This window comes from Epinephelus lanceolatus, chromosome 9 (genome assembly GCF_041903045.1).
Source record: "Epinephelus lanceolatus isolate andai-2023 chromosome 9, ASM4190304v1, whole genome shotgun sequence".
Lineage (NCBI taxonomy): Eukaryota > Metazoa > Chordata > Actinopteri > Perciformes > Serranidae > Epinephelus > Epinephelus lanceolatus.
This window is the reverse complement of record NC_135742.1, coordinates 3,339,962-3,367,434: the sequence shown is the minus strand read 5'-3', so window position 1 is coordinate 3,367,434 and position 27,473 is coordinate 3,339,962. Positions and strand designations below refer to the sequence as shown.

The 27,473-nt window shown below is 42.7% G+C and overlaps 1 protein-coding gene across 1 annotated transcript in view; it reads left to right on the top strand.

The window, feature by feature from the left end:
• Positions 1–109: 109 nt before the first annotated feature.
• znf608 (zinc finger protein 608) overlaps positions 110–27,473 on the top strand; it is an 86,919-nt gene continuing 59,555 nt past the window's right edge. The window contains exon 1 of the mRNA XM_033620017.2: positions 110–1,253. Within this exon, the coding sequence (XP_033475908.2) occupies positions 252–1,253 (1,002 nt within the window). The 5' untranslated portion in view covers positions 110–251. The remainder of the gene's footprint in view (positions 1,254–27,473) is intronic.

The window sequence follows — 27,473 nt, the reverse complement described above, 5'->3', positions numbered from 1 at the left end:
TTTTTTTATTTTATTTCAGACGGGACCTGGGCTGCAGGAGCCCCTGTGCCTCTGTCAGACACCGCCAGCTGTCATTCAGCCTGTGTTGTAGTTTGTGATGGAGCAGGCCTGATCCAGCAGCCTATAACAGACCTGCATGTGTCCACCTACAGCTCGGCGCTGGCTGCCACACTGCGGCGGGCTGGCGGGCTGACAATGACTTGAATGCTGATTATTGTGAAGATCGACAAAGGACACAAGGAAAGGAGGAGATGAACCGTTTCCTGCGAGCCGGGGAGAATGGAGGGCTGCTGACGGACTGCAGGGAGCTGTCACCCAACCACACCGCCTCCTCCGCCTCCTCCTCTTCCACCACCACCTCTTCCTCCTCCTCCTCCTCCATCTCCATCACCTCCTCCTCCTCCTCCTCCTCCTCCAGCGCCGCTGGCTCAGCCGACAGACACGCGGCCCTGCCCTCGCTCCAGACCCGGGGACCTGTCGGCGGTGGCGGCAGCGGCGGGTCGGAGCCGAGGAGATCCGCGCTTAAACGCAGCCGAGCCGGCCGGGAGGGACGAGAGGAACCGGAGGCGGCGGCGGCGGCGGATCACTCAGCGGCTGCCGTCGCGGTGCGCGGCGGCGGCGAGGTGTGCGTCGGGGTCGGTAAGCAGCAGCAGCAGCAGCAGCAGCAGCAGCGTCGGGAGGCTCAAGGACGCAGCGTCGGTGGAGAAGGTCTGGAGATGATTTCAGCGGTCAGCAGAGACGCGGACGGCGGCGGGAGCGGCAACAGTAACAACAACAACAACGGCGTCTCCGAAGTGACCACGGCCTCTCCTGCGACATGCGCCAAAGGCAAGGAGGAGAGGAAGGGGAAGAACGTGATCCGGGGCTGGAAGAGGGACAGAGACAGGGACAGGGACGCCGCCGCTCCAGCCGCCGCTCCTCCTGCCCGGACGAGGAAGGAGAAGCCCGGCGATGGCTCGTCTCCTCCTCCCTCCGTTTTCCTCCCGTCGTCCGCCCTGTCCGAGCATCATCTGTGCCGCGACGGCCCCGGACACTGCCACAGCGCCGCGCCAGACTCCAGGATCACGGGAGATAACGGCAACATTAACAACGTAAACAATAACAATAGCGGGAGTAACGGCGGCGGCGGCGCTGCCACCAAAACCGCGCTGGATTGTGGAGTTAAAAGCGGCGGCGGCGGCGGCGGCGCTATTGTTGTCAGGCGGCAGCATGACGACACGCCGGCGGCCAAGAAACACAGAGGAGCCGAGAAGGTAAGCAGCTTTTATTGTCTGGAGGCCAATCATGAAACACACACAGTCAGAGAGCAGCTACACCTCACACCTACAGCTGCTCCATCTTTCACATCCTCACAATCAGAGGTGGAAAACATGAAAATAAAAAGAGAGGAATGAGATATTTTTGACATTCAGAGCACACACAGGCAGTCAGATGCAGGTGTGGAGGCCACAAAGAAGCCTGTACAGCAGCAGACACACAGCAGGAATGTTTAAATGGATGGAGGTGGAGATGGAGATGGAGATAGAGATGGAGGGGAAGACCGCCTGCCTGCCACATGATATTTATTTCCTATTGTTGTTGCCCAGCTGGTGTCATTGTTCCCAGTCTCCCTGTCTGTCTGCTGATATTTACCGTGCTGATGTACAGAGATGAGATTTTTTTTCTATTTTGGAGGGGACATGAAGAGAAGGAGGAGGAGGAGGAGGAGGGAGGCAGCAGCAGCAGCAGCAGCAGCAGTGTGTCCTCCATCTCCATCCTCCTCCTCCTCCTTTCGGTACCATTTAATCCAGTCCTTGTTTTTGCAGGAGATTAAACGAGAGAGCAACTATTTACATGTGCAGCAGCAACTCAGTGAAGGCGTGAGGGAAAAGGAGCCTCTTCTGTAAATCCTCCTTTTTGTTGCATCTGCAGGCTTTGTTTGCTCATTTAATTTGGGAAAACACCCATGATGTCAAAATGAATCAGGTGTGAGAGCGTGGGTCAAGATGCTCCCAAATAAGACAGGGACACTGCAGGCTGACAGGCTGGACCGCCGAGGGTTGACGAGCCACTCTGAGCTCCATTTTCTAGTCGTTTTGAGGGGATATTGCCACTTGTGAAATCATTTTTGGGGTTTAAATAAGTCATCCGCAGGAGAGACAAAGATGGAGGAAGATGGGTGGAGAGGTGAAGTGGGGGAAAGAGATGTTTGAGAGGGAGGAATTAGACGTGACAGCAGAGGACACAGGCTGAAAGAGTCTGAAAGAGACAGAGATAGAAAAAAAAAGAGAAACAGATGGAGGATGTCCAGAAGGAGGGTTTTTTTTTTGTGGATGCAGGATTAGACGAGGCAGGAAAAACCGAAGCATCCTCCCTGCTGCTGGCAGATGCTGCTGACAGGAGGAACGCTGGCCTGCCCCGGCTGCTTTGTTTATTTGTTGATCTGAAGGATTCCCATTCGGCTGTGAAACACACACACATATACACACACTCACACTCACCCGCCTTGAGCTCTGTAGTGACTGTAATTCATTCCCCGTCAGCAGTAATCTGGGCTGCACTGAGGAGTTTTAGTGTCCTGTGATGGTTGTTGTGGAGCTCCGGAGGCGTTTACTCCTTAAAACACTGAAAAGAGATGAGTTTAAATGTTAAAATGTAAAGTTTTAAAGACTGAATGTTGACACAGACAATCTTAACTAGGGACATGATCAATAATAGTCCATTTTGCCTTTCTGAAAACCTCAGTAGGATGCTCACCTGCCTCAGCAGTGGTGGTTTTGAACCTTTAGCACTTTTCAGATATCGTCCTTTGCATTAATTATCAAAAACTTGGAACTTTCGTCATATTTTTTAACCCATTTCTAGTGCACAGTACAGCATGACACTACTCAACTCGACTCAATTTTTGGATAGTTCCTGGTGCTTTTCTGGTACCATTGCAGTCAAGGTTCCCGACAAAATGAGCCGATAACTAGGGGTGGGAATCACCAGAGGAACCACGATACCAGGGTGGCCACAGGTCCTTACAAAGTATTAAATTGTCTTAAATTCAGATTGAATGAGCCTGAAATGTTCTTTAGTCACATCACCAGAGTCATTTTTGGTGTTGGTGGTGTAGGAAACATAATTTTATCAGGAGGGAAACACCATTCGACAGGGTGCACCAGTATGTGCACGATGCCCCAACTTTTGCCCCCTCACATACTTAAAGGGATAGTGCACCCAAAAATGAAACTTCAGCCATTATCTACTCACCCATATACCGAGGGAGGCTCAGGTGAAGTTTTAGAGTCCTCACAACACTTGCAGAGATCCAAGGGGAGAGGAGGTAGCAACACAACTCCACCTAATGGAGGCTGACGGCGCCCCAGATTCAAACGTCCAAAAACACATAATTGAAACCACAAAATATCGGAGGAGCAGTATGGAGATATTTTGTGGTTTCAATTATGTTTTTGGACGTTTGAATCTGGGGCGCCGTCAGCCTCCATTAGGTGGAGTTGTGTTGCTACCTCCTCTCCCCTTGGATCTCTGCAAGTGATGTGAGGACTCTAAAACTTCACCTGAGCCTCCCTCGGCATATGGGTGAGTAGATAATGGCTGAATTTTCATTTTTGGGTGCACTATCCCTTTAAGCCCGGTTTCCACCGAGCAGTACGGTTCAGTTCAGTTCAGTACGCTTTTTTCCCATCCACAGTAAAAGTTGTGGATGGTACCAACAGAAGCGTTCCTTAGCGTCCCCATGTTTGGTCCCCCCTCTGTTGGGGTACCTAGCACACAGATCTGGTCCTAAAAGGTGGAGCTGTGAACACTGCAGTCTGATTGGTCAGTAGAGGACGGTCACTCTGCTCAGGGCTGAGTTGTGTCTGGTTTTGAGGCTCATGTAACCACTGTTCATACTGTGGAGAGTTTTATTAGTAAACTGTAACTATAAAATGAAAGGATGTTTTGCTGCCTCTCACAGCAGCTGGAGTCTGAGAAAAAATAACTTCATTCACTGGGCCGACTGCCGGCGACTTTTAAGGTGGAACGTTAACTTGTAATGTTACTCAATGCATGAGTTGATGACGTGAATCCATCAGCACACCTTAAATTTCACTGTGACAACTTTGACCATCACTTTAGTTTGTATATGACACACACTTTTAGTAATGAGTGGATCTTCTAGTGTTTATATATATTAACTTTGACCGGGACAGCTTATATCCCAATCCTGACTCCAGCTAATAATGGACTGAAATATAATGCAGCCGTTAATGTTATAAGTCATGACCACATTTAACAAGTTCAAATGTCCGCTCAGGTTCGTTGTTAGGAAAGGCTCAAATGATATCTGCTTGGAAAGGAGCCTTTTTAAATCAACTGGATGATCAGTGATTGACAGTTCTCTCTGTCGCCCCAACACGAACATTTCCTACAGCTGATTGGTTGAACGCACTGCTTCCTACGCTGTCATCATGGTCTCTGCTTCTGATTTTGAAACTGCAAAGTGTATGAAGGCTAAAACATCACATTTCATTTCTCTTAAAGTCAATGTGCTGTCCACCTGCACTGACGTGTTCCTGAATGCACTCATCTTCCCTCCCATATGCAAACTGCTATAAACCGAGGTTCGGCTTTCAAAATACCGTAGACGTCGCTTCCCTTTCCACGCCTCGCTGTGAGGCTGGATGTGTTTAATTAATCTCAAATCAAACACTTCAATTTCTGTTTCCATTTTTACAGTTTTAGAGCTGTTACACCTTTTTGGAGGATTGAGATTTTATGATGCATTTCATTTAGATTAAATTGGATTAAATAGTTACACCCCTGCTAACAGTAACCCATGTGGAGCTCTGAGTGCATGGAAGAGTTGTACAAAGCCTAGATAAGAAAGCTTAGAAATGACATTCTAAATAAAGAAGATTAATACACAGAGCCATATATTGCATTTATTTACAGAGACGACAGAGGTCCTTGTGTGCTCGGTTAAAAATGATACCTTTTAGCCTTTTATGTGTTCACACAAATGGTGTTTCAGTCCATCTCGTGCTCATCTGATGAAACAGATCTGCTTGTATTTTAATCAGTACAGCTGTCTACTCAGGCTGCATTACAGCTTTTTTATTTAAGCCTATTCTCTCCCATTTTATGCACCTAATTACAGTTGTGTTGGCCTCTGAAGGCTGCCAAGACGTGGGTGACGTACACTTATACTGTGCCTGAACGCATCATATCAAGAGTCTACACCAAGTCCTCAGGAACAGCACCGGGCTTTGAAGCCAGCATAGTAGCCAGACAGTGGAATTACAACGTCCGGATCCATCACGTGGTGCCATGGCGCCCAGAAACACCTCTTTCCAACTAACATTGTGAAAGAGACGTCTTTATATTCGTGGGTTCATTTTTTTAGCGTCACAACCTCAATGAAATGACTCGTTTCACTTTGAGGATTTGATCCATTCAGTCCGATAACATTTCTAACGTCTAGAAGAACCGCAAGATTAAATCATTTTATCCCTGTTAGCGGAGGGCTGAGCCGGGAGTTGGCAGCTCGGCTGGCGAAAGTCTCCAGTGCGCCAGCTCTGTGGAAACAGACGGGAAATCAGCGTAATTTTACACATGGAAGACGAACTTTTTGACTTCATGTGCCACTGAGTGACTTTTGTAGGAATAAATGTGGCCCTGCCTCTGATGCTGTATCCAGTTTTCTTTATACATCCATGATCTACAGTCATGCTTTAGGCTCAGTGATGGTTGAACTAAATGTCAGCGTGCTAACATGCTGATGGTTAGCAGGTCTGATGTTTACCATGTTTACCATCTTACAGCTGAAATACACGGGACAACCATGAGGCGTCATGTAGGCGGAGTGAAGCGGGGTTTTTTACCCGCTACGCAGACTCTGTCTTTGCAGCGTGTGGTTGCGGCAAACTTCACTGTGTGTGTTTTGAGTTTTGCTGAGTGATAATGCAGCTGATTATGGAGGGTTTGGAAGAGTAGGTTGAATTAACTGGTACTGAAATTATTACCAAAAAGATGCATCTATCTGACTGATTCATTTTAATGTGTAATGTAAAAACACACACTAGGTTGCTCTGCTGCTTTGCATTGCGTCTGGTACAATGAGATATGCATTTGTAGTATTTTTGAACAAAATTTTTTTTTTTTTACACAATTTCAGGTAGTTCTAATGTAGCATGTAGAGAAAAAAATAGACCTGTTGAGTAAAATCAAAGTTAAGCAGGTGCCCACGTGGGCAGGTGTGGCTATTGTGGTCCGTGTAGCAGCTTCAGTTGATTATAATGGGAATGCTGCAGCAGATGTGTCACGCTGCGACGGTGTCCATGTATTTTGACTGTTAGTTTAGCGTGTTAAAATGCTAGCATAAGATTTTTAGCAGTAACCACAAAGTACAAGGCTGATGGGATTGTCAAAGGTTATGCAAATATTTGGTCATAAAGCAAAGTATGAAGGAACGTTGATCTGATGATGACACTAGGGCTGCCACGATTAGTCGACTAATCGATGACTAATCGACTATTAAAATAATCGGTGACTATTTTAGTAGTCGACTAATCGGTTTGAGTCATTTTTCATAGAAAAGTACTATAAAAGTACCCCAAAATACTCCTACTGCAGCTTCTTACTTTCAGATATTGGCAGCTTTACACACACACTCCCGTGACAGTGAACTAAAACCCTTTGGCGTGAGTATGAAACAAGACATTAGATAACGTAATTTTGGGGTTTGGGCGAGACAGACTGACATTTTTCAACATTTTAACACATTTTTCGATGAAATGATTAGTCGACTAATCGAAGAAATAATCGACAGATTAGTCGACAATGAATATAATTGTTAGTGGCAGCCCTAGATGACACTTGATGAGAAGTCAAGCTGAAAACACAACAGTGTGTCATGTACTGCCCCGAGCACACAATGGACACGTTGCTCTGCAGCTAACAAAGTTATTATTACTTTACTGAAAGATCTGCACGTCTCCTGCCTCTGCATTAGCTAATAATCACGCATGGACACCCTTCAGAAAAGGTAATTTCTCACCTGAAGTGCAGATCTCCAGAGCTATGACTTAGGATTATGGGTCATTTAGCTCGCCCTCAACAAGTCTCTCCTCATCCAGTCTTCGTCACACTTGAGACACAGTAACAGAGTTGTCTTTGCATCAATGATGAGAAGAGGAGTCGAGCGGCTATGGGAGCAGAGAAAAGAAGCTGCTATGGGCGCTGGTATGTAGCAGAGAGAGAGAGGAACACACGTCCAGGAGCGCTGATGTGCATCTAGCTGCCGCCAGTTTGGGGTTGAACATTGAATATAATAGGAGCATATATTGTGATGCATGTGGTTCGCAGCCAGTGTGTTTTGGCCTTCAGAGGATCAACAAAGTTATTACAGTTCATCCTGAGGGGATCATGAATGTCACATTTCATATTCTCATCCGATAACTGTTGAGATATTTCAGTCAGGACCAAAGCAGTGGGCAGACTGAGCACCACTGGAGCCATCACATCTAAAAATACACAACAAAATCATGTAAGGATCTTTAATAACGGCTAAAATGATCAAGCTACCATTTAAATGTTTATCCGGCCTCGTTGACAGAAATAAAAAGCAGTTGTGCGGCTGCCGAAGCTCAGACTGTCATCTGCATGACAATAAGATGCACTTGGGTTGTTCTGTGAATGACAGCGGCTGCTCTGCTATCACTTCCTGTCTGTCAGTGTGGATCCCCGCAGGCTGCATGGAGATGAAACAACAAACACAACTCTGCTACAGTTGGATTTTTTTTTATTGGTTTATCTTGAATTCTGATCACCTCACAGGAGTGCTGACATGCACCTCAATATCCGGCTATTCCTCAGGACTCTTGAGGCGGTTTTTATTTGTTTTGTGTGGAAACATCACATCCTGTTTACTGTAACCGCGGTGAGCTCGGCTGACGGCTGAGCTGAGATGTTGTGAAACCAGCACCTCGCCAGTCGTCCCGTTTTTACCTGGTGGGGTTTTTTAACAGGTTTGCACAGGCTGGGTTTCCATGGCGACAATGACAGTGTTTGGTTTGTTCAGGGAGAGTTGTGATCGGGGTGTGATGTCACATGTAAACAGCTGATCCCGAGAGAGCATCGGGGGGGGGGGAGAGTGATGAGCGAAGGTGCATGTAAGGAAACAATGCAGTGGTCAGAGACGCAGCAGTGCAGCTCACTCACAAAGGCATCTATTGTTTAGAACTGAAAGAAATAGATCAAATTAAATACTAATGAAACAAACGGTCTTGTCTTCTCTTCCAGGCTTTAGCAACAAATTTGGCAAACTTAACACTTTCCCTGCCAGAGTATTATTTTTAAGTTTCCTGCCACCGCCAGCATTTTTTTTTTATCATATTCACTGATCTTTCAATAATAATAATAATAATAATAATAATAACCTTTATTTATATAGCACTTTTCAAAACATATGTTACAAGTGCTTTACAGAACAACTAAAACATAAAGTACACAATTCCAATGCATGAAAACAATAAATGACACAACTCAGATAAAATCAAAAAAGGCTTTTCGGTAAAAATGTGTTTTTAGAAGAGATTTAAAAGAGATCACTGAATCAGCCGACCTTATTTCCTCAGGCAATTTGTTCCATAGTTTTGGTGCCCGGACTGAAAATGCTCTGTCCCCCTTAGTTTTCAGTCTGGACTCTGGGACGCATAAAAGGCCTTTGTCTGAGGAACGTAAAGTGCGAGTAGGAGCATATGATGTTAAAAGGTCGGTGATATAACTAGGACCGAGACAGTTGAGACATTTGAAAGTGATCAATAAAATCTTAAAATCTATTCTAAAACGTACTGGCAGCCAATGTAGAGATGCTAAAATAGGTGTGATGTGATCGTGTTTTTTAGTTCTGGTTAAAAGCCTCGCTGCAGAGTTCTGCACCATTTGTAGTCTGTCCAGGGATTTCTGACTTAGACAGGTAAAAAAATCAAGCCGTGAAGAAATAAAAGCATGTAAAATGGTCTCAGTGTCTTTAACAGTTAAAAAGGAACGGATCTTTGAAATATTTCTGAGCTGATAAAAACATGATTGCACTAATTTTGTGGTGTGATATTCAAAAGTAAGATTACTGTCAAACCAGATGCCGAGGTTCCTTGCAGTGGGCTTGACGTATTCCGCTAGGGACCCAATAGACGGCATCAGCTGATCCTGACTGTGCTGCGATACAATAACCAAAACCTCAGTTTTTGCCCCATTCAACTGGAGGAAATTCTCCGACATCCAGTTTTTTATATCCACAATACAATTTTTCATAGCACCCAACATCCCAGGATCAGTGGTTTTAACTGGTAGATACAGCTGTGTATCGTCTGCATACAATAACGTTTATTTGTTTAAGAAGGGACAGTGTACATCAATAAACATTCCTTTTAAAGAAAAGAAAAAAGAAAATGCAGATGCATCCAATTGCAGCCAGGGGCTGATTTACATTGGTAGTCCTCCTGCCAGATGTTTACCAGCATAGTTCCTAAAATGTAGTATAAAATCAATACAGTACACATAAAATATACAATTACAGTATTAGATATATTAAAACACATAACGACACATAACAGAAGTATTGCACACATCATATTGCCTCCAGTGCCTTAAGTATGTATATGCTTTACGCCGTGTTTCTGGGTGCAACCAGGTAACGAGCAGACAGGGGAGAGGGGGCTGTATGGGGTGTGTGGATAATGTGTTAGCCTGTAGCAGTGCGGAGTCCAGTACATAGATCTTGTTGTGTTTGTGATCAGTTGTGAGAGATGACAGTAATAGATGTAGAGACATTGGGGGTTAAAGTGCTGGAGTAATGTAAAACATTAGAAATTAAAGTGCTGTAGAGCTATTTTCCAAGAGCTCTTAGTTACTTTGCAAAGTACATGGTAAATATTTGAGCCTGAGACCAGGAAAACAAACAAAAAAAAAACAAAGAGAGAGAAAAAACAAAAAACAAAGAGAGAGATAGATAAAAAATAATAAATAAATAAGAAAAAGAAAGAGAAAAAGAAAAAAGAAATAAATAGTTCCATAAAAATGGAACTGAACCCCATGTCTTTGTATTATCAAGACCCACAGAATATTTTGTTGTAAACAGTGTATACATGAAACTAAAGAAGAGACCTGTGCTTATACACAAAGACTATTTTATTCTATCTTATTCCATTTCTTTTTTATCAACACTTTAATTTGTGTATTTTCATCAAAAATCCCAAACAAAACAACATTTCGGACAAAAAGCTGAGGAAAAATGCATTTTTGTGAGTCACTTTCAAGAACAAAATCAATATCACATTTACATCTTTTGTTTTTTTCTCATTTCCTTATGTCAGTTTGAATTTAATAAATGAAAATAATAATAATAATAAAAAATATTCTCTTTGAGGTGTACCGGAACACCTTGTCACGTTTGGTGATCGTTCAGTGTTCTGTTGTCTCTGTCTCCTCTGTGGTCGTCTTGTCCTTGTGTCACTGTCACCTTCACGGCGATTCGTCCCACCAAACTCGTTTGCTTCTTCGTCCAAATCGAATTCAGAATGTTGATCAAAACTAGAGATGTACCGATACCACTTTTTCCTTCCCGATACCGATTCCGATCCCTGAACCTTTGGTATCTGCCGTTACCGAGTACCGATCCGATACCAGCGCGTAAAATGAAAATGGATGGGATATGAATTGTTGTATGTCTCAACTCCTAAAACTCTATGTAAAATATTAAGAAATAAATACATAATAGTAGAATGAATGCCATAAAAATTATTATCCAGTGTTGACACAGATCAAGACACAGGACTCTGCTCCATTTCCGTTTCGTTTGCCTGTAGCGTGCGTATGCTTAATGACGTGAGGCATTATGTGGTATCGGATTGGTCATAGGCTGTACTCGCCGATGCCAGATGCCGCATTTTAGGCAGTATCGGAGGCATTTCCAATACTGGTATTGGTATCGGTACAACTCTAATCAAAACACAAAGTGTGAAAGTCTGAGTCCATCAACATTTCTTTGGGGCGACTTTTCCATCAATGCCGGCGTTTGTGCAGTTTACAAGCTGCTACATTTCTGTAAACAACATCTGCATCTGGTTTCCAGTGGATCTTCTTCTTCGTTTGAATTTGGACACGGCAGTGCTGTTTTATTTCACTATCTTATTACAGTGAAAACCCGGATTGCCAGAAAATCTCGTCAATGGTGAGGAAAGAGTTAAACACATCGAAAATAACCAACCATTCTAGCTTTTGGTCATCTGAGCACCAGAAATGTCGGGGTTAGACGAACCATTTCATAAAATAAGAGCTAGTTTGTTTTACTGTTGGGGCTCAAGTACACTAGAGCTCTGATCGGACAAGCCTGACCCGAGCCAAGGCAGCAGCTTTAATCACCTGACACTGCAATACCTTCACTATCAACACCTAAGTTTGCACCCCCATCATAAGCATATGTACTGTAGTAACATCTCTGTGTAGCAGACCTGGAACTAAACTATCATTTCGCTGCTGTGTGGTTTTATTCTCATGTTTTTATCTGTACACTAATATTCTCTGTCCCATTGTGTGTCTGTGTTTTTGTGTGTGTTGTGTAATAAACTACTGGGTGCCTTCATTTCCCATCCTCTCCTATCCTTTCCTATCTATCTATTAATTGTCAGTTAGTTGTCAGTAATTAGCAGTGAGTAGAAACAGTAGACTTGTATCTGTTGGTTATCGCCCAAATAAGTTGTGATATATCGGCATATTGGATATCGTCAAAAAAAATCCAACATCATGCGTCCCTACTAACAGCCGCTGTCCTAGAATAACCTTCTATTTTTGTTGTGGAGAAGAGGAGCTTTGCTAAAGCAACACGTTGCCTGTTAATTCCAGCTTGTTGTAGGTGTTAATTGTGCACTTGTCAGTGAAACACAAACCTGTTCCTGTTTAAACCTGCACACATTTACAGGCTGAGCTCCCAGTTTGTTTTACAAGTGACTGCTGATTCCTTCTTATTCAGCTGCTATTAGCGTCAGTCTGACTGAGCCATTGTTCAGTCTTTTGTTTCATGTACAAAACAAACCCTTTATGCTAAATAATAATAACATCTATTTGTAAAGAGGACTGAGTTGACCTGATCAAACTGTTGTGGCACCAGATTACAAACCTTTGAACGGTACTGTAGTTAATTGAGGTTCGTCTGTGTAATATAAATCCACAAGTCTTGTGCTGTCACTGGCAGAGCTCACAGCAAATATGTCCTGGGTACCATTTTACAAATCAGGAGCTACAGTGTGCATTTCCTCAGATTCATGCAGGTCTTTGAATAGACTGCAGTTAATTCATTTGTCACATTAATTCACATTATCTTTTTCTTTTTATTCATTTTTTCGTTGACAAAGTTAAGAGTGTCAGTTATTAAAATAATAATCAGTATTTATACTGTTGTACAACACAGGAAAGACAAGGCAGCTGTTTTTATATTTCACACATTGGGCATTAAAAGAGCTTTACATAGGTAAAGAAAAGCATTCAATACAACAAGCAAAAACAACAAATAAACAAAAGCATAACTAAGAATGTTCCCAGTCGACCATCAGTCGTCACCAGGGTCCATCAGTGGACTAGTCTCCTGCATGTTTCTGATATGAATGTAATGATTAAATGATATATTTTGGTGGTTTGAGTTGAAGGTGTGAGAAAGAATAGTATCAGTAACATTGTTAACACTGTGCTACATTACAGAGAAATACAAACCGTACTAATGAACCTTCATTAATATAGGCCTATATTTTATCTCCAAGTGCACGTCACACACTGAGCGAGCCGCCTGTTAATGACGCTGTGGGCTAATGGGCATTAACAGAAAAATCGATTTGTCGACGTGTCGACGTCAGTGGCAAAAGTCGACACCCCCCGGGAGGAGTCGACAAGTCCTGTGTTTTTTCCTCTCTCTCTGTGTGCTTGTGCATGGAATGCAGTCGCTTCCTCTGATTGGCTTACGCTGATACTTTAATACTTTATCCTTGACTGAACCAATAGTCATAGTCACTTCATAAAAAGGGTGGTAACGTTATGTGCGCGTAGAGGGGAAATTAACACAAGACCACGAAAAGACAAGAGACATGGCTGCAGAGAACGTAGAAGGTGATAGGCCTGAGAAAACGCCTGAAGGCCCGAACATACTTGGGCGGAACGTATGCAGAACAGACTCCGCGGAGGTCCGCACGGACTCAAAGCGGATGTCCGCAAGCCCTGTGCGCGCAAAGCTCAGATTTTACGACCATGCAGACTCCGCTCCGTGCGCCAGTGACTGCTCGGCATGTATTTTTCACATCGAAGGGATTTTTCACGGACATTTTTACAGGAAACTACAACGCAGAAGTGCGCTCAACTATGAAAGCCCGAATGACTGCGGACATTCCTCGTGGAGTCCGCTCCGCTAATAGTACGCCCGAGTATGTTCGGGCCTGAGAGTGACAGACACACATCACATGTGTGGAGATACTTCACTTTCCTCTGCTGGGTCAATGTGATGATGTCATCAAATGACTTGTCGACTCGACTTAGACTTTATTGACAGATAAGTCGACCTGAAAAAAATCAAAGTCCTTAATGCCCTACTGTGGGCTAATGGGCATGTAGCTACTTCCATGTTTCAGATGATACGTCATGTTTATAGTGGACCAATGAAGATGAGTTTACATATCACCTTGGGTTCGTCCTTCACCTTCTCAAAATGATCCCACACTTTGGATTTCCTGCCCGACATGTTATTAACTAGCCTGTGGAATAACCGCAGGTACCAGCCCTGGAAATTAACCTGACTCCTGTCTGACTGCTGAGCGTGGACACTTCCTGTGTCTGTCCTTTCAAAGTAAATTTCCACATGGTCCAGTCATATAGGTTTGGATTTATTTTGACAGGACGAAGCTTCTAGAAGAGTTTGTTTTTTTGTTCTGCAACTAAGCGACCAATGAATTATCACCAACTAATGACCTGTTAGGGGGCCAGCCCTGGTCTTTGTTGCCTTAACAGGTGATAAAGGTGTATTTAATGTCGCTTCACCATTTCCACATTTGCAATATAATACAAAGACAATGCATATCAGGTTATTAAAATGATTTTGACTTTGTGAGCTTACAGTCATGTCAGTGAACAGAGCTTCTCCCAATATCACAGCTAAGGGAAAAAAAACAAAAGTCCAAATATCAGATTCTCATTAAATGAACACATTCAGATTAAAGTCAAAGGCGGTGCTCTGAAACACAGACAGGCAGCAAATACACAAGTGTTATTTAAAGGTGGGTTTTTTCATGTTTCAATTTGACCTTCAGACGGAGCCTCAGCAGAGCTTTTAGCTGATATTTTAATCACAAACCACAAACCATCAGCCTGTAAAGAGTGAGAGTGTAGAGTAGCTGTGCAGGTTTAATTCACCTTCCTCACATTAATCACATTACACTCACAATGTGTTAATGATGCTACAAAGGGAAGAAAAATGTGTTAAAATGCTGCTAATGATGCCTCTAAGTTTAACATTATTACAGTGAATCAAAATCTTTAATTTGTTTTAATGACAGAAAATACTCACTAAATTAAACCTTTAAGTAACACTAATTTGAATGACATGAAAATATTCATTTTTATAAAACAATTAAATTGTAATCATAATTGTTCTGTGTCTTAGCAGCAGTTTACCTTCTGATGATCACTGACAGGAGTTAATAGTGAACTGTCCTTTTTTTATTTAGCGTGTTATCATCAGACAAAAGGTCACGGCTCCTCAGCAGGATTCAAACTCCCGTCACATGTGTCCGGTCTGCACCTGATAATCATCAGCACTTTGATGTTGTTTATCCTTTCATTTCCAAAGAATATTGGCTGCAGCGAATGTCAGTCGGCGTCGGTCAGACAGTTATCTAACAGCCAGCCAGTCAGACGTCTTTCCAAAAACACCCAACACATTTTCTGAAGACACAAAATGTCTGACTCCTAACTCTTGATGTGGATTTCTAAACGGGGACAAACCAGCCGGGGATCTGACTCATGTCTGCGCAGACGTCAGACCTGACATGTGCAAAGACTTTACAGCTGTTAAAGTGTGAGTCATATCCACAGCAATTTAACAAGGAGTGAGAATTTTCTTTGAAAGCGTCTGTACCTCTGTTTAAAACAGTGATGAATGTCGACAGTCAGAGTGTCTCAGTGCAGAATTACTGAATATGTGATGCTGCCTGACTATGAGTTTGATATTTAACATCACATACCAACAGTTATGAATGTGTTTTCTTCATAAAACATGAGCACAGGTCAACTACAGTATGTTTAAGGTAAATGAACTGTGGTTGCGCTGAAGCAAAGCAGTGTAAGTTCAATTTTTGGTGACTTGATGTTAGTGGAACAAGCTGTAAACACAACACTGACAGATTATCACCTTAAAGTTGATATGTTATTGTTTTTTAGAAGTCTCTGTGTTTGTGTCCACCTGACGAATTTAAACTCTATGTTCTTGCTTTTAGCTTTGTTTTTGGTCTCCACCAGTTCCTGAGGAAAATGTCTGTCTTGTTAGCTGCTAAGTGCCGCACTATGTTCACCAGCTAGTTTCTAAGGCCCCAATCAGACAGAAAGCATTTTAGCAGCCGGTTGCGGCTTTTTATAATTGTTTTTAATGAGAATGAAACTTTTTGCTCGCTGTTTTTGCGTTGCTACCCAACACGCGCTTGTGCACTCTAGGCGCCTGGTGTTTTTGCCAGGGCGCTCCAAACTCCTCGAGTTGAATAAACTTCAACTCAGAGTGGAAAAGTGCCCCACGTGATCTGGAATCATCTAAGATGCGGGCCTTCTGTGGTGGTCACGACAACAAGTTTACAGTTGGTAAACAATGGAGGAGAAACTGGTGGTAGTGGTTGCTGGATACCCAGAGCTATACGACTTTACAAACCCCAGTTAGCACCATCTCAATAGAAAACAGCAAGCATGGAAGCAGATAAGTGCAGGGGTTAAAGTTCTCCGGCACAGCGCTGGATTTCCACCGTGGCAAAGTTTCTGTCCAGCACGGGCAGAAGTGCTCTGCAGTGTGAGCATTTCACTCGCATTTGCCCCTAAAAATATGTGTGCGAACTGGGAAAATGTGTGCGAGTAAACACATCCTACTGTTTACCATAATCGGCATCGGACGTTTTTTCATCATTAACTGATCAAATAAATGTATTTTAAGACTCGCTCCTTTGGCTCTGATACAGCCGTCTCCCTCCCTGCCTGCAGTCCCCACTGCACTGGGCTTTGTAACAATGTCCCGCCTACAGCCCCCTCTGATTGGTTACACGGCACAAGTGATAGCCAATCAACACTGACGCCTGTGCATGCTTTCACATCATGTCACATTGAGACACAGAGCTCAGAAGGAGCAGGAGAGGCTCCGGTAAGCCAGCGGTAATTTTGAAGGTAAGGTAACAGAAACCAGACAGAAACTAAAGTTGCAATAAAAATCCTCTATGCTGAAGTTTTAAAGTCACCACCACAACATTATATGATCCATGTCAATGATGACATGCCCAGAGGCGAGATTTTGACGTAACTGCCTGTTTAATTCACATCAAGCGCGATACAATTTTGCAAACAGCCTAAATGATTTAGCTTCTAAAAATAAATAGCACCAAGGCAAAAAAGACATGTAGGAGCTATAAGTCAAAAAGATCTTTATTTATAAACTCATTAAGCTATAAAAGTTTAATCTGAAAAGTAACTACTAAAGCTATAATCGTTTGTTTTGATAATAAACACGTTCCTTTGCAACACATACATTTCTATTTCTTCATTTTGTGACCGCAACACCAAGCCCCCCGCTCCGGAAAAGATTTCACATTTCAGGCACAAATTTTTTCTTGCTTTAATCCCTGTAAGTGCAGTACTGTAAACGTCCATGACGGAGGAGAAGCTCCTGGACCAACTGGTGGTACTCCCCATGATCCAGCCTCTTTTTTAGGGTCTCATGTACCCACACAGATCTCTGTTTATCTGCTGACAGCCTCTCACCCTCAACCAGAGCTACAGACAGCACCCTCTGCCTCAACATGGCAGCAGCTACATATAAATGACAATAGAATAGAATAAATAATAAAAATAAATAAATGGCACATTGTTTACACAGGAAGGTTAGGGTAAGGAGGTGATGGGGTGGTTGCCTGGCAACAACAAAAAGGCGAAGCAAGTGTTTTTTGCTGGTGGCAGGGTGGTGTGTTCCGTGTTTTGCAACCAGCAAAATGCTTTTTGTGTGGTTGGAGCCAAGCTGTGTTGTTTGCTGCTGAGCAGGTAGAATACAGTTGGTGTAATACACATGTTCACGGTCCATGTGTAGCAGTTACATCTTCCATGTCGCGGTCCTCAGGTTTATGATGCGGTGGTCAGCATGTGTAGACTCTCTCTGTCTCTTTATTTAGTTAATTTATGTGAATATAATTTACCAAGGTAATCTGCTCGAGTGTTGTTTAGTAAAGAGTTCTTGATTTGACTTCTTCTTGATTTAATAAAACCCAGAAAATGATAGCCCCATTTTATCTTATTCACATCCCTGGTCTGTTCTTCAGAGATCTGAACTGAGCTGTGGAGAATCGTTAGACCCCTATTGTTATATATGTATTTATTTATTTTTTTAATATACTTTATTAATCCCCCTGAGGGGAAATTCAATTTTTCACTCTGTTTGTCAATTACACACAGGTCCAAACACACACATGCACAAACAGGACCTATACATGCACTAAGTGGAGAGATGTCAGAGTGAGGGGGCTGCCCATGACCGGCGCTCCGAGTGGTTGGGGGGTTCGGTGTCTTGCTCAGGGGCACCTCGGGAGTGCCCAGGAGGTGAACTGGACAGCTACCAGTCCACACTCCATATTTTGGTCTGGACGGGGACTTGGACAGGCGACCCTCTGGTTCCCAACCCAAGTCCCCGTGGACTGAGCTACTGCCGCCCCCACATATATAACACATTTTGCATTTGACTTCCTGCTTTGGCACTGCAGATTGAGCTTTGTAGAAACGTCAGTTAAGAGACTGAATATGAGAAGTGCTATTGGGCTGAGACTGAGGATAAAACTATTGTTTGTCTGATAAGCTAAGTTACTGTGTTTAGGTTTAGGAAAAGAAACATGGCGAGGACGCACCTCAAGTTCACACAGATCTGAACACGTGACCTCAGGGGAAAGTCCCGTGTGAAAGTCTGTCATATCCACCACTCCAACCTGCCTCCTTAGAAACGCTTGTGACTGCTTCCTTGTTTACTGCCATCAGCACATTGGTCACATGACCACAGCCTTTCAAAATACGTGGGATACGTACGATTTCGGGTGCATTGCTAGGAAATGTAAAAAATAAGTGATAACAGCCTGAAAAATTGCTTCGTCCAAAACCAAAAAATATTCAGCTAACTATAAGACAAACATAAAAACAGCACATGTAGGACGTTTGCCAAATTTGCTTTTCACTTGACTTACACAATTAATCTATTATCAGAAGTTGGCATTTAATTTTCTGTCGTTCTGATTGATTAACAATCAACTGACTAATCTCTAATGAAAACTCGCTGCGTTCTTTGTAAGGCAGTAAAGAATCTGAACACACTCATCAGGACTAGAAGGTTGCTTCTTAGTAATTAAAGTGATTTTGGTGCCCAGTGCACAGACCTCTGCAAGATGTACGTGGCTGAATAACTTCACTATTACAAACCAGTGATGGTTCTATCGACATCATAAATTTTGCCCAAGATTTGTACATGCATTATATTCTTGGCAGAGAGTCGAACATTTTCAGCTCAGTTATTGATGGAAACTTGTCTCAAAAGGTGCTGCTGCTCGTGGACTTTTGGGAGAACCCTGTTTTGAATTCATAACCAGATTTAACGCTGCGCCTGGCTCTGCAAAGTCTTGTTATCCAGCTCACAAATGAGCAGGCAGGATGTGTTCAGGGTCATGCTTATTCCAGGGTTACTGAAGACCATTACCAGTCCCTGGAGACAATTTTCTCACATTTTACCTCGTTGGAAAATATTTATTTAGTTCCCAGTTCCTCCTGCTAAAGAAGAAAAGCATCAATTTAAAGCTCAGTGTCAGGTGGAGCTTTAATGTCTGTGTTCCAGTTCAGACTATGCTGGTGGAAGAGTTTCGCTTTGGTCTTGTGTGTCGGCTCCAGCGGGCTGTGATTGACAGGAGATTATTGGTTGAAAACATGGAAATCAGACAGGCAGAAGGCAGAAGAAGCCCCCCTGGTGATTTTTTAAAGAAACCTGAAGCTTCAGAAGTTTTCAAAATGAGCAGGTGACCTTGAAAGTCTTTTTTTTTTTTTCCCCTTTAACACCTAACTTCATCAGTATGCCTCACTTCCTCTCACCATCCGGAGGAAAACTTTGTGATGGAGATCTGCAGGTTTTAATGCTTCTAGTCCATGTTTCATCTGAAAAACACGGTGATCGTGGGACAAACAAGCTTCTCAGAGTCAGTGAAAATGTTTATTTAACCAATTCCAATGTATCATACACTATTAGTCACGTCCCGTTGAAGCTCCAACCAGTGTAAAGACCCATTGACATTGCTGTGTTTATCATTATTTCACAAAATGAACTGAATTTTTTAGGGGTTAAAGGTGCCAAAAACTCATCAAACTATGCATACTCATCAGAACTGGTGGATATTTTAGGGATGTTGTGTTTGGGTGTGACAAAATGGCTCGACAGGTTCTCCTACATACTTTCAACAAAGCAGCCGTTGCAGTACATTTCACCAAGATGTAGGGCTGGGTTATATGACTGATATTTTTGGGCAGTATTGCAAGACATGATCAATATCTCGATATTTTGAAATCTTCTCTAAAATACTATAGACTACTGAAATACAACACTATTAAATTAACTACAGTTAAGGGCTTTCCCTGGGTTTTTTGGGACCAAGGTGGCAACAGACATGTCCTGTGTTTTTCAGCCTTCTATGATTATATTTACCCTTTACAGCAGGCACATCCTGACAGCTGAGAATATTACTGTCAGGTATTGTCCCCCCTCTATTAAATATGAAAGGAGGCTGAAAATCACAGGACATGTCTGTTCTGATGAAATGTGTGTTTCTCTTCTTTAACACACATTCTACATCTCGGAGGCGACGTCTTTCCACATACAGCTTCCTTCGCCTTTCAAACGGGGCAGAGCTCAGTGGGAAACAGTAGGAGAGACACAGCCCGAGGGGGAACCGGGATTTGACACAACACCGGAGGGAGAAGCAGGTCCGTGGAGCTGTGCGCCGGACGAAAAAACAAGCTGCTGCGGCGTCACTTTGGGTTGTGCGCGTCTACATTGAAATTGGTTTGTGCGTGCAAAAGACGCTACATCTGAACGCCCCCCATGCGGCCCGCCTTTGTCTTAGATAGGCAGGGACAACCCTGCAGTTACAATAAAGTTAAGTAACGCAGCTTCTGTTATAATAAAGTTTAAGTATTTTTATAATTAAATAGATTAAAGTGGAACCACTGGTGCTTTTATTCTGAAGCATGTGGCTTATCTTGAGCTGGAAGTCTTCCGGTCAACAGTTGGATGTCAGCAGTTAGCAGAAAGTTAAACTGTTGTTAGCAGCGCCTTTAAATGCGAGGATTTATTCACTGGGAGCTTGAAACATACCAACAGCTGACCAGTTCATTTATTTATAGTATTTGCAAGCAGGGTCCAAAACTAACTTTTTCACTTACCAGTCAGGCTGGCTGGTTCAGTCTTTTTTTTGTTTTTTGCTTAAGTGAAACTGCATCAACTGATTAACATAGCGGGGATCGAAATAAAATAAACAAATAAAAATAAATAAAATAAAATAAAAAAAAAATCAACCAGCCACCCTCCTCCCCTGACAAGTAAAGAACAGTCCCTCCATAAATAAAGAACAGTCCCTAAAGTGTGGTGAGGTTTGTGGGCCATTACTGACACAAAGACAGAAATGTGAACGGCTCGTTTCTCCTCTGGCATGCCACATACCTGTGTGCCGCCACGGCTCGGCTGTCCAGGTACTACTGGGCAGTCATGACACCAAGAAGAGGAAATTATTTGTAAGCCGTTATCTTGGCCGCAGAGCACTATGGCCGCCGTATTTGACAGGAATACGTATTCCTGTCTGTGTCTGTGACCCCCATACAACCCACAACCGACAGGATTCGCCTTTCGTTTCTGCTGCTGGTTGAAATCTGTAGCCTACTCGCACAGCGTGCTCCTGAATGTTTTCTTTTGCTCGCACAAAACTATTTTTAGTCGCAAATGCATGTGACGCACTTATGTGACCAAAGATCGTCTCTGCCTGAAATACACATTACTCTGCCAGGAAAGCAGCCGATACCAGTATCGTTCTCCAGTAACAAAAAATGCATTTTTCACTGGTAAAAAAAAAACTTGCCAGAGTGGCGAGTGGTCTTAAAAATTTACCAGCCAGAGACAAAATCTACCCGTAATTGGTGAGTGGCGAATGTTAGTTTTGGACCCTGTTTGCAAGTTGCACTGGTGCTCCATGGTTGCAAAATGCGACTTAATAGTCACGGTCTGGAGCCCTGCAAGTTCAAAAACACACGCTTCGCCTGCTCGTGCACTGTCACTCAGGAGTTCTGTAATTATACATCCCATGAATAAGCCAGAATATATTTAATATATCGCCCACCCCTACCAAGATATTACTTACTACAGATTTGGGCAGTACAAACTAAAGACCTTGGTGGTGCTAAATTGTGAAGTTTTCTTTGAACATGTGTCCGTGGTACAGCACTGAACTTTCCTGTTTTACCACAAAACAGGAAGTTGTTTATAACTCGACTGTACACGGTCAAATCATGGACATATTATTAGATCTGGATACGGCAAGTGAAGATGGCACCTATTCAGTCCAAAGAACTGCTTGCCTGGCGCATAAGCCAGAAAAGTTTTTAGCTTCCATGTTTATTTTCAGGTTGTGCAGTTCACTAAATATATGCATTTGTGTTTCTCCTGCTGGCCCAGCCCGCGAGTTTCCACTTGCCTTGCCAGCACCCTGCCGTGAAGGAAGGTGAAAGGGCCTGTTAATTACTGCTTGCTCCCACTTTGTATTACAGCTGCTGCACAGCAGTTTATCTAAGGATAAATAAAGTTTTATCTCAGTTATATATTTTATATTCGTTCACAAGTAAAAACAAGAGAATCTGTGGCGTTTTTTGCTGTTACCACCAGTTTAATGCCGTGAAGCTGCTACAGCTTTAAATATACAGACAAAACATAATGAAACTTTAGTGTTGGCGCCAGATTGCAGCCAAATGATTATGTTGTGCTAAAAAACCCAAACATCTTGTGTTTCATGGAGTTGGATTTTCAGCCTCACCTGTCTGGATCTATTTTTGATTGTGTTGGAACAGTTCAGTGGATTTGTGGGGATGTGGGCTCGTTGGTTCGTCCAGCTCTCGTCTTGATGTAAAATATAGCTCTACAATTGCGGAGGAGATTTCTAAGAAAATGGCTGAGAGTGAGATCTCTAATGTTTTCTTTTAGAGTGTGCTGGTTGTGAAATTCTGGGCTTATGATGTTTTTGTGTTTTGTTTTTTGTTGTTATTTATTACCTGTTTTACTCCAGAGAAACAAAGAAATCTTTACTACAAAGAAAAAACCTGATCTGTTTTAAAGTCATCATACAATCATACATACTTTGTACAAATATATAAAACAACCTTTAGTAATATAACCTTTCATATGAAAACCGTCATTAAAAAAATAAGTTTGAGAAGTCTCTGTACTGTATATAATACGTCATAATTCCCTCTCTAATATATATTTTATGTTGCTGTGAGAACATCCACAGATTTCTCCTTCAGCTGCATTTATTCAAGTTTCTCAACAAAAACTAAATTTTACAAGATTGCATCTAAACACATCATGACAACCATATATTTGACCTTCGTTCAGTTCTCATTTTTACCAAGGAGAGCTTAAACACATCATAATGTAAGTCACTACAGTTAGTTGTGGCCGCCAGCTGCTAACAGCTAATAGCTAAAGTTAAACTAGCTCTCCTGCTGCTGATGTCAACACAGATTTGTTGTTCATAGTGTAACATTATCAGGGAGACAATAAGGTGTGTCTTATGATGTGACCTTCCATCCCAAAGGTGCCCCTGGAGGATCTCTGTTCGTCCCAAACACATTTTCTCCAAGACAACGGGACAAAGTTAGCCTGGAGCTTTGCTTTTGCACCCAAATTTGCACATATCCCGTGAATTTTGAAAGGTTGCAATCACATGACCAAAGCGCTGTCGGCACTAAACATGGAAGAAGTCCCAAGTCACAAAAAAAAAACAACAAAAAAACAGACTTTCGTTCGGGGCTTTCCTCTGGAGTCGTGTGTACGGACCTGTGTAAACTTTGAGTCCCTGTAAGGTACGTCCTCAGTGTGTTTCTTACAACTGTTCTATGAGAATACATTGCTGCTTTGGAGATAGGCCGATGGTCGTCAACAAGGTGAATATCGGCCGATACTGATGTGCATCCCTACTTTTGGTTTCCCCCTGAAACCTGTAGCAGCATCATCATGATGAAAATTCCATCTAATGTTCATATTGCCATGAAATGTACCAGTTGTGGCTTTGCACATGCAGGGAATGATTTTACATGTGAGCTAAGAACTGTCAATCATGTCACACATCTGGGTGCAGCTCCATCAGAGATGCTGCAGCCGTCCTTTGTTTGGAATTGTCGACGTAAATTATCACAGTACAGCTTCAATTATCATCAGTCCTCACTTTAAATTTAATGTAACTTTGAAATTGTGATTTAATTTCTTTAAAACGATGGACTGAAAAGAAATTAAAATTATGTAGACAAATGTCTAGACAGAAAAAACATCTACTGTCAAGTTGTAGTTACTGGAGATGGTTCATAACGAGGTGTAGCTCTACACCAAATATGTGATCAATCATCTGTATCATCAGCGCGATAGAGACAAAAATGCCAATATTTAATCAATATATTTGCATTTTGATTAATAGGTAGAAAAATGTGACTTGCTAATTCGACAGAAACTCTAAAGCAAGAGAAAAAGAACGAGTGCACGAGGAGTAAACGTCAGCGCTGACAGTATTGTTCCCTACTCGAGGCACAGAAGTGCAGCACAGCAGCTCATGTGGAGGCTGAGAGTCCATTAGGTATCAAAGTATCAATGCCAGCCAGTGTAAAAGGGCTTCATGGTACGGCGTTACGCCCACACGCTGCTCGGCTCCAGCAGGTTTTTCCTCTGCATTCATTCACCACAGCCTCTACTGCTGAAGAAAACACTGAAATAAAGAAAACAGCCAGTTCTAAGAATCACCTCGTCTCCTCTCCTCTTCTGCCTTTCATATTTTATTTAGCTGCAGCTTTCCTAACATCTCGTCCCTCTTGACACACAGGGGGGGTTCTTCGTCTTCTGCTCAGGCAGCGAGTGTCTCTCATCTAAAATCTAAAAAGATTCTTTCATCTGAGTCCATCGGTGTGGTGGAAAATAAATGAATGGGGAAATTCGGTCCAAATGAAAAACTGTTTCAGAGTTGTGGTTAAAAGCTGCTGGTTTAGAACATTTTATGTTTTCTTCACAGCACAGAAAATATTTTATACATAAAACCTTTGTTTTCACAGGTTTAATTTGATGTTTCTCACATATTCTACTGAGCATCGAAATGGGCTCCAAATATCTGTTTGTTGAAGGTGTAGCCGCACATTATGTGCAAAGCTGTTTATTTTTATCCGGAAATATTGCATTAAAAAAAATACAACTCTAACTTTGTGTATTACTATTATACACCAGCTTGGAAATTGTGTTTTACTATCAAAAGGCTCAAAAGAGTTAAACTCTTATTGTATTGTATTGTATTATATTGTAGTTTTTGTGATAAGGAACATCTCGCCCAGTATCGATATCTCATCCATGTTGTAGTCATGTCTGCAGTCCCCCAGCCCCTCTTTTTGTGGCACTATTCTGGCTTTGAATGCAGCGATGTCTCTGTAAAAAACGAACCCATTTCCATTGCACTGTCTCAGCTGGAAATGCAGTGATGTCCTGGTTAAGAACAGTCACTTTTCATGGCACTATCCTGACTGGTTACATAAGGATGTCTTGATGAAAAACAGCCGCTTTTCTTGGCACTATCCTGGCTGGGAATGCAGGGATGTCTCTGTAAAAAACAACCACATTTCGTGACACTGTCTCAGCTGGACACGCAGTGATATCCTGGTAAAAAAACAACCGCTTTTGGTGGCACTATCCTGGCTGGAAACGCAGTAATGACTCTGTAAAAAACATCTGTTTTTCATGGCTCTGTCCTGGCTGGAAATGCAGTAATGTCCCAGAAAAAATCAGCCGCTTTTCTTGGCACTATCCTTGCTGGAAATGCAGGTATGACTCTGTAAAAAAAACAGTTGCTTTTCCTGGAGCTATCCTGGCTTTGAATGCAGGGATGTCTCTGTAAAAAACTAACCCTTTTCCATTGCATTGTCTCAGCTGGAAATGCAGCGATGTCTTGGTTAAGAACAGTCACCTTTCATGGCACTATCCTGGCTGGAAATGCAATGATGGCCTTGTAAGAAATCAGCCTCTTTTTGTGGCGCTATCTCTGCTGGAAATGCAGCAATGACTCGGTAAAAACCACCCACTCTTGGTGGCACTGTCCTGGCTGGAAATGCAGTCATGTCCTGGTTAAGAACAGTCACTTTTCATGGCACTATCCTACTGGTTACCCAAGGATGTCTCAGTGAAAAACAGCCGCTTTTCTTGGCACTATCCTGGCTTTGAATGCAGCGATGTCTCTGTAAAAAACAACCACATTTCATGACACTGTCTTGGCTGAAAATGCAATGATGCCCTTGTAAGAAATCAACCTCTTTTTGTGGCACTGTCTCTGCTGGAAATGCAGCAATGGCTTGGTAAAAACCACCCACTCTTGGTGGCACTGTCCTGGCTGGAAATGCAGTCATGTCCTGGTTAAGAACAGTCACTTTTCATGGCACTATCCTTCTGGTTATCCAAGGATGTCTCAGTGAAAAACAGCCACTTTTCTTGGCATTATTTTGGCTGGAAATGCAGGGATGTCTCTGTAATAAACAACTACATTTCGTGACACTGTCTCGGCTGGACACGCAGTGAAACTCGGTAAAAAACAACCGCTTTTGGTGGCACTGTCTCGGCTGGAAATGCAGTGATGTGCCTGTAAAAAACTGGCTGGCTCGAAATGCAGCAATGACTCGATGAAAAACACCCGCTCTTGGTGGCACTGTCTCGGCTGGAAATGCAGTGATGGCCATCCACCATTCCCCTGTCCTCCCGATGACAGTCAGCTCGTACATTAAGTCATTTTAGAAACAGGCGACTGCACTGAAGTACGTCAGTGTCGTACTGCTCATACCGATGGTGGTGTGCAAAGAGCAGGACAGCAGGGCTGAGATTTGACAAACAAAAAGATCAATGTCAGTAAAAGATTGTGATTTGATTAAATGTTACTTACAGTACAATAAATTATCCTGTGTTTTGGTTCAAGTCACTTTCCATTTCTTCTATATTAAACCAAGACCCACAGTTTAATCGTGCTTTTGCTGCTATCAACATGTTACAACTTGGCAAATATTTTATTGAACATATCCTCATTACAGTGATAGAAAACTCAATCTGGGAGACATCACATTTTCTTCAAAACATATTTGCTGTTGCCAATTAGTTGCATGTGAACATAAATTGTAAGACACAGGGTTAGCAGTCCACATCTGGGAGCTAACAGTCACATAGACTCCTTGTGTTATTAAAGATAATAGCTCCCAAGCATTTGCTCCGTACTTGTGCTCTGTATGTCGTAAGTAACATGTCTGTGGCAGTTACTCTGAGTCATTGGACCCGTCAGCTCTGCTCTTTTAAAGGTTTCCCTGTAGTAACCTAATTGAGTCTCTTGTATATTAAAGCTGTCTCTGGCGTTACAGATTGAAAGCCTGTGATGTCTGTCTCAGCGCAGACGCTTTATAGTTATATCATTATGAAAACACTGCTTGCAAACACACACAACTCTGGGAGATTAATTTATGCAGAATTGGGCTAACATAATTATTGTTAATGGTTGATTGTGCAGCGCTGGTGTTGGTGAAGGAAAGAAAGTGGTTGTTAGTTTTCAGATGCTTTGCAGCAGCAGGAGTTATTACGGCACTGAGTAATGTCATGCCATTAGAGCTTGTCATTCAATGGGAAGGTAAGTGGTGTGCGTGTGTGTGTGTGTGTGTGTGTGTGTGTGTGCTCTTACAATGAAGCTGTAGGGAGGCAAAGAGAGCAGAGAGATGAGAGAGGCTGGAGACAGAATGGGAAAAAAAGATGGCTACCATTCGCAAAAACACACAAGACACGTGCAACACAAACACACACACTTCACAACCCACAGATTGTCTGGGTGCGCACACACACACACACACACACACACACACACACACATGCACAATGCATCCTCTTT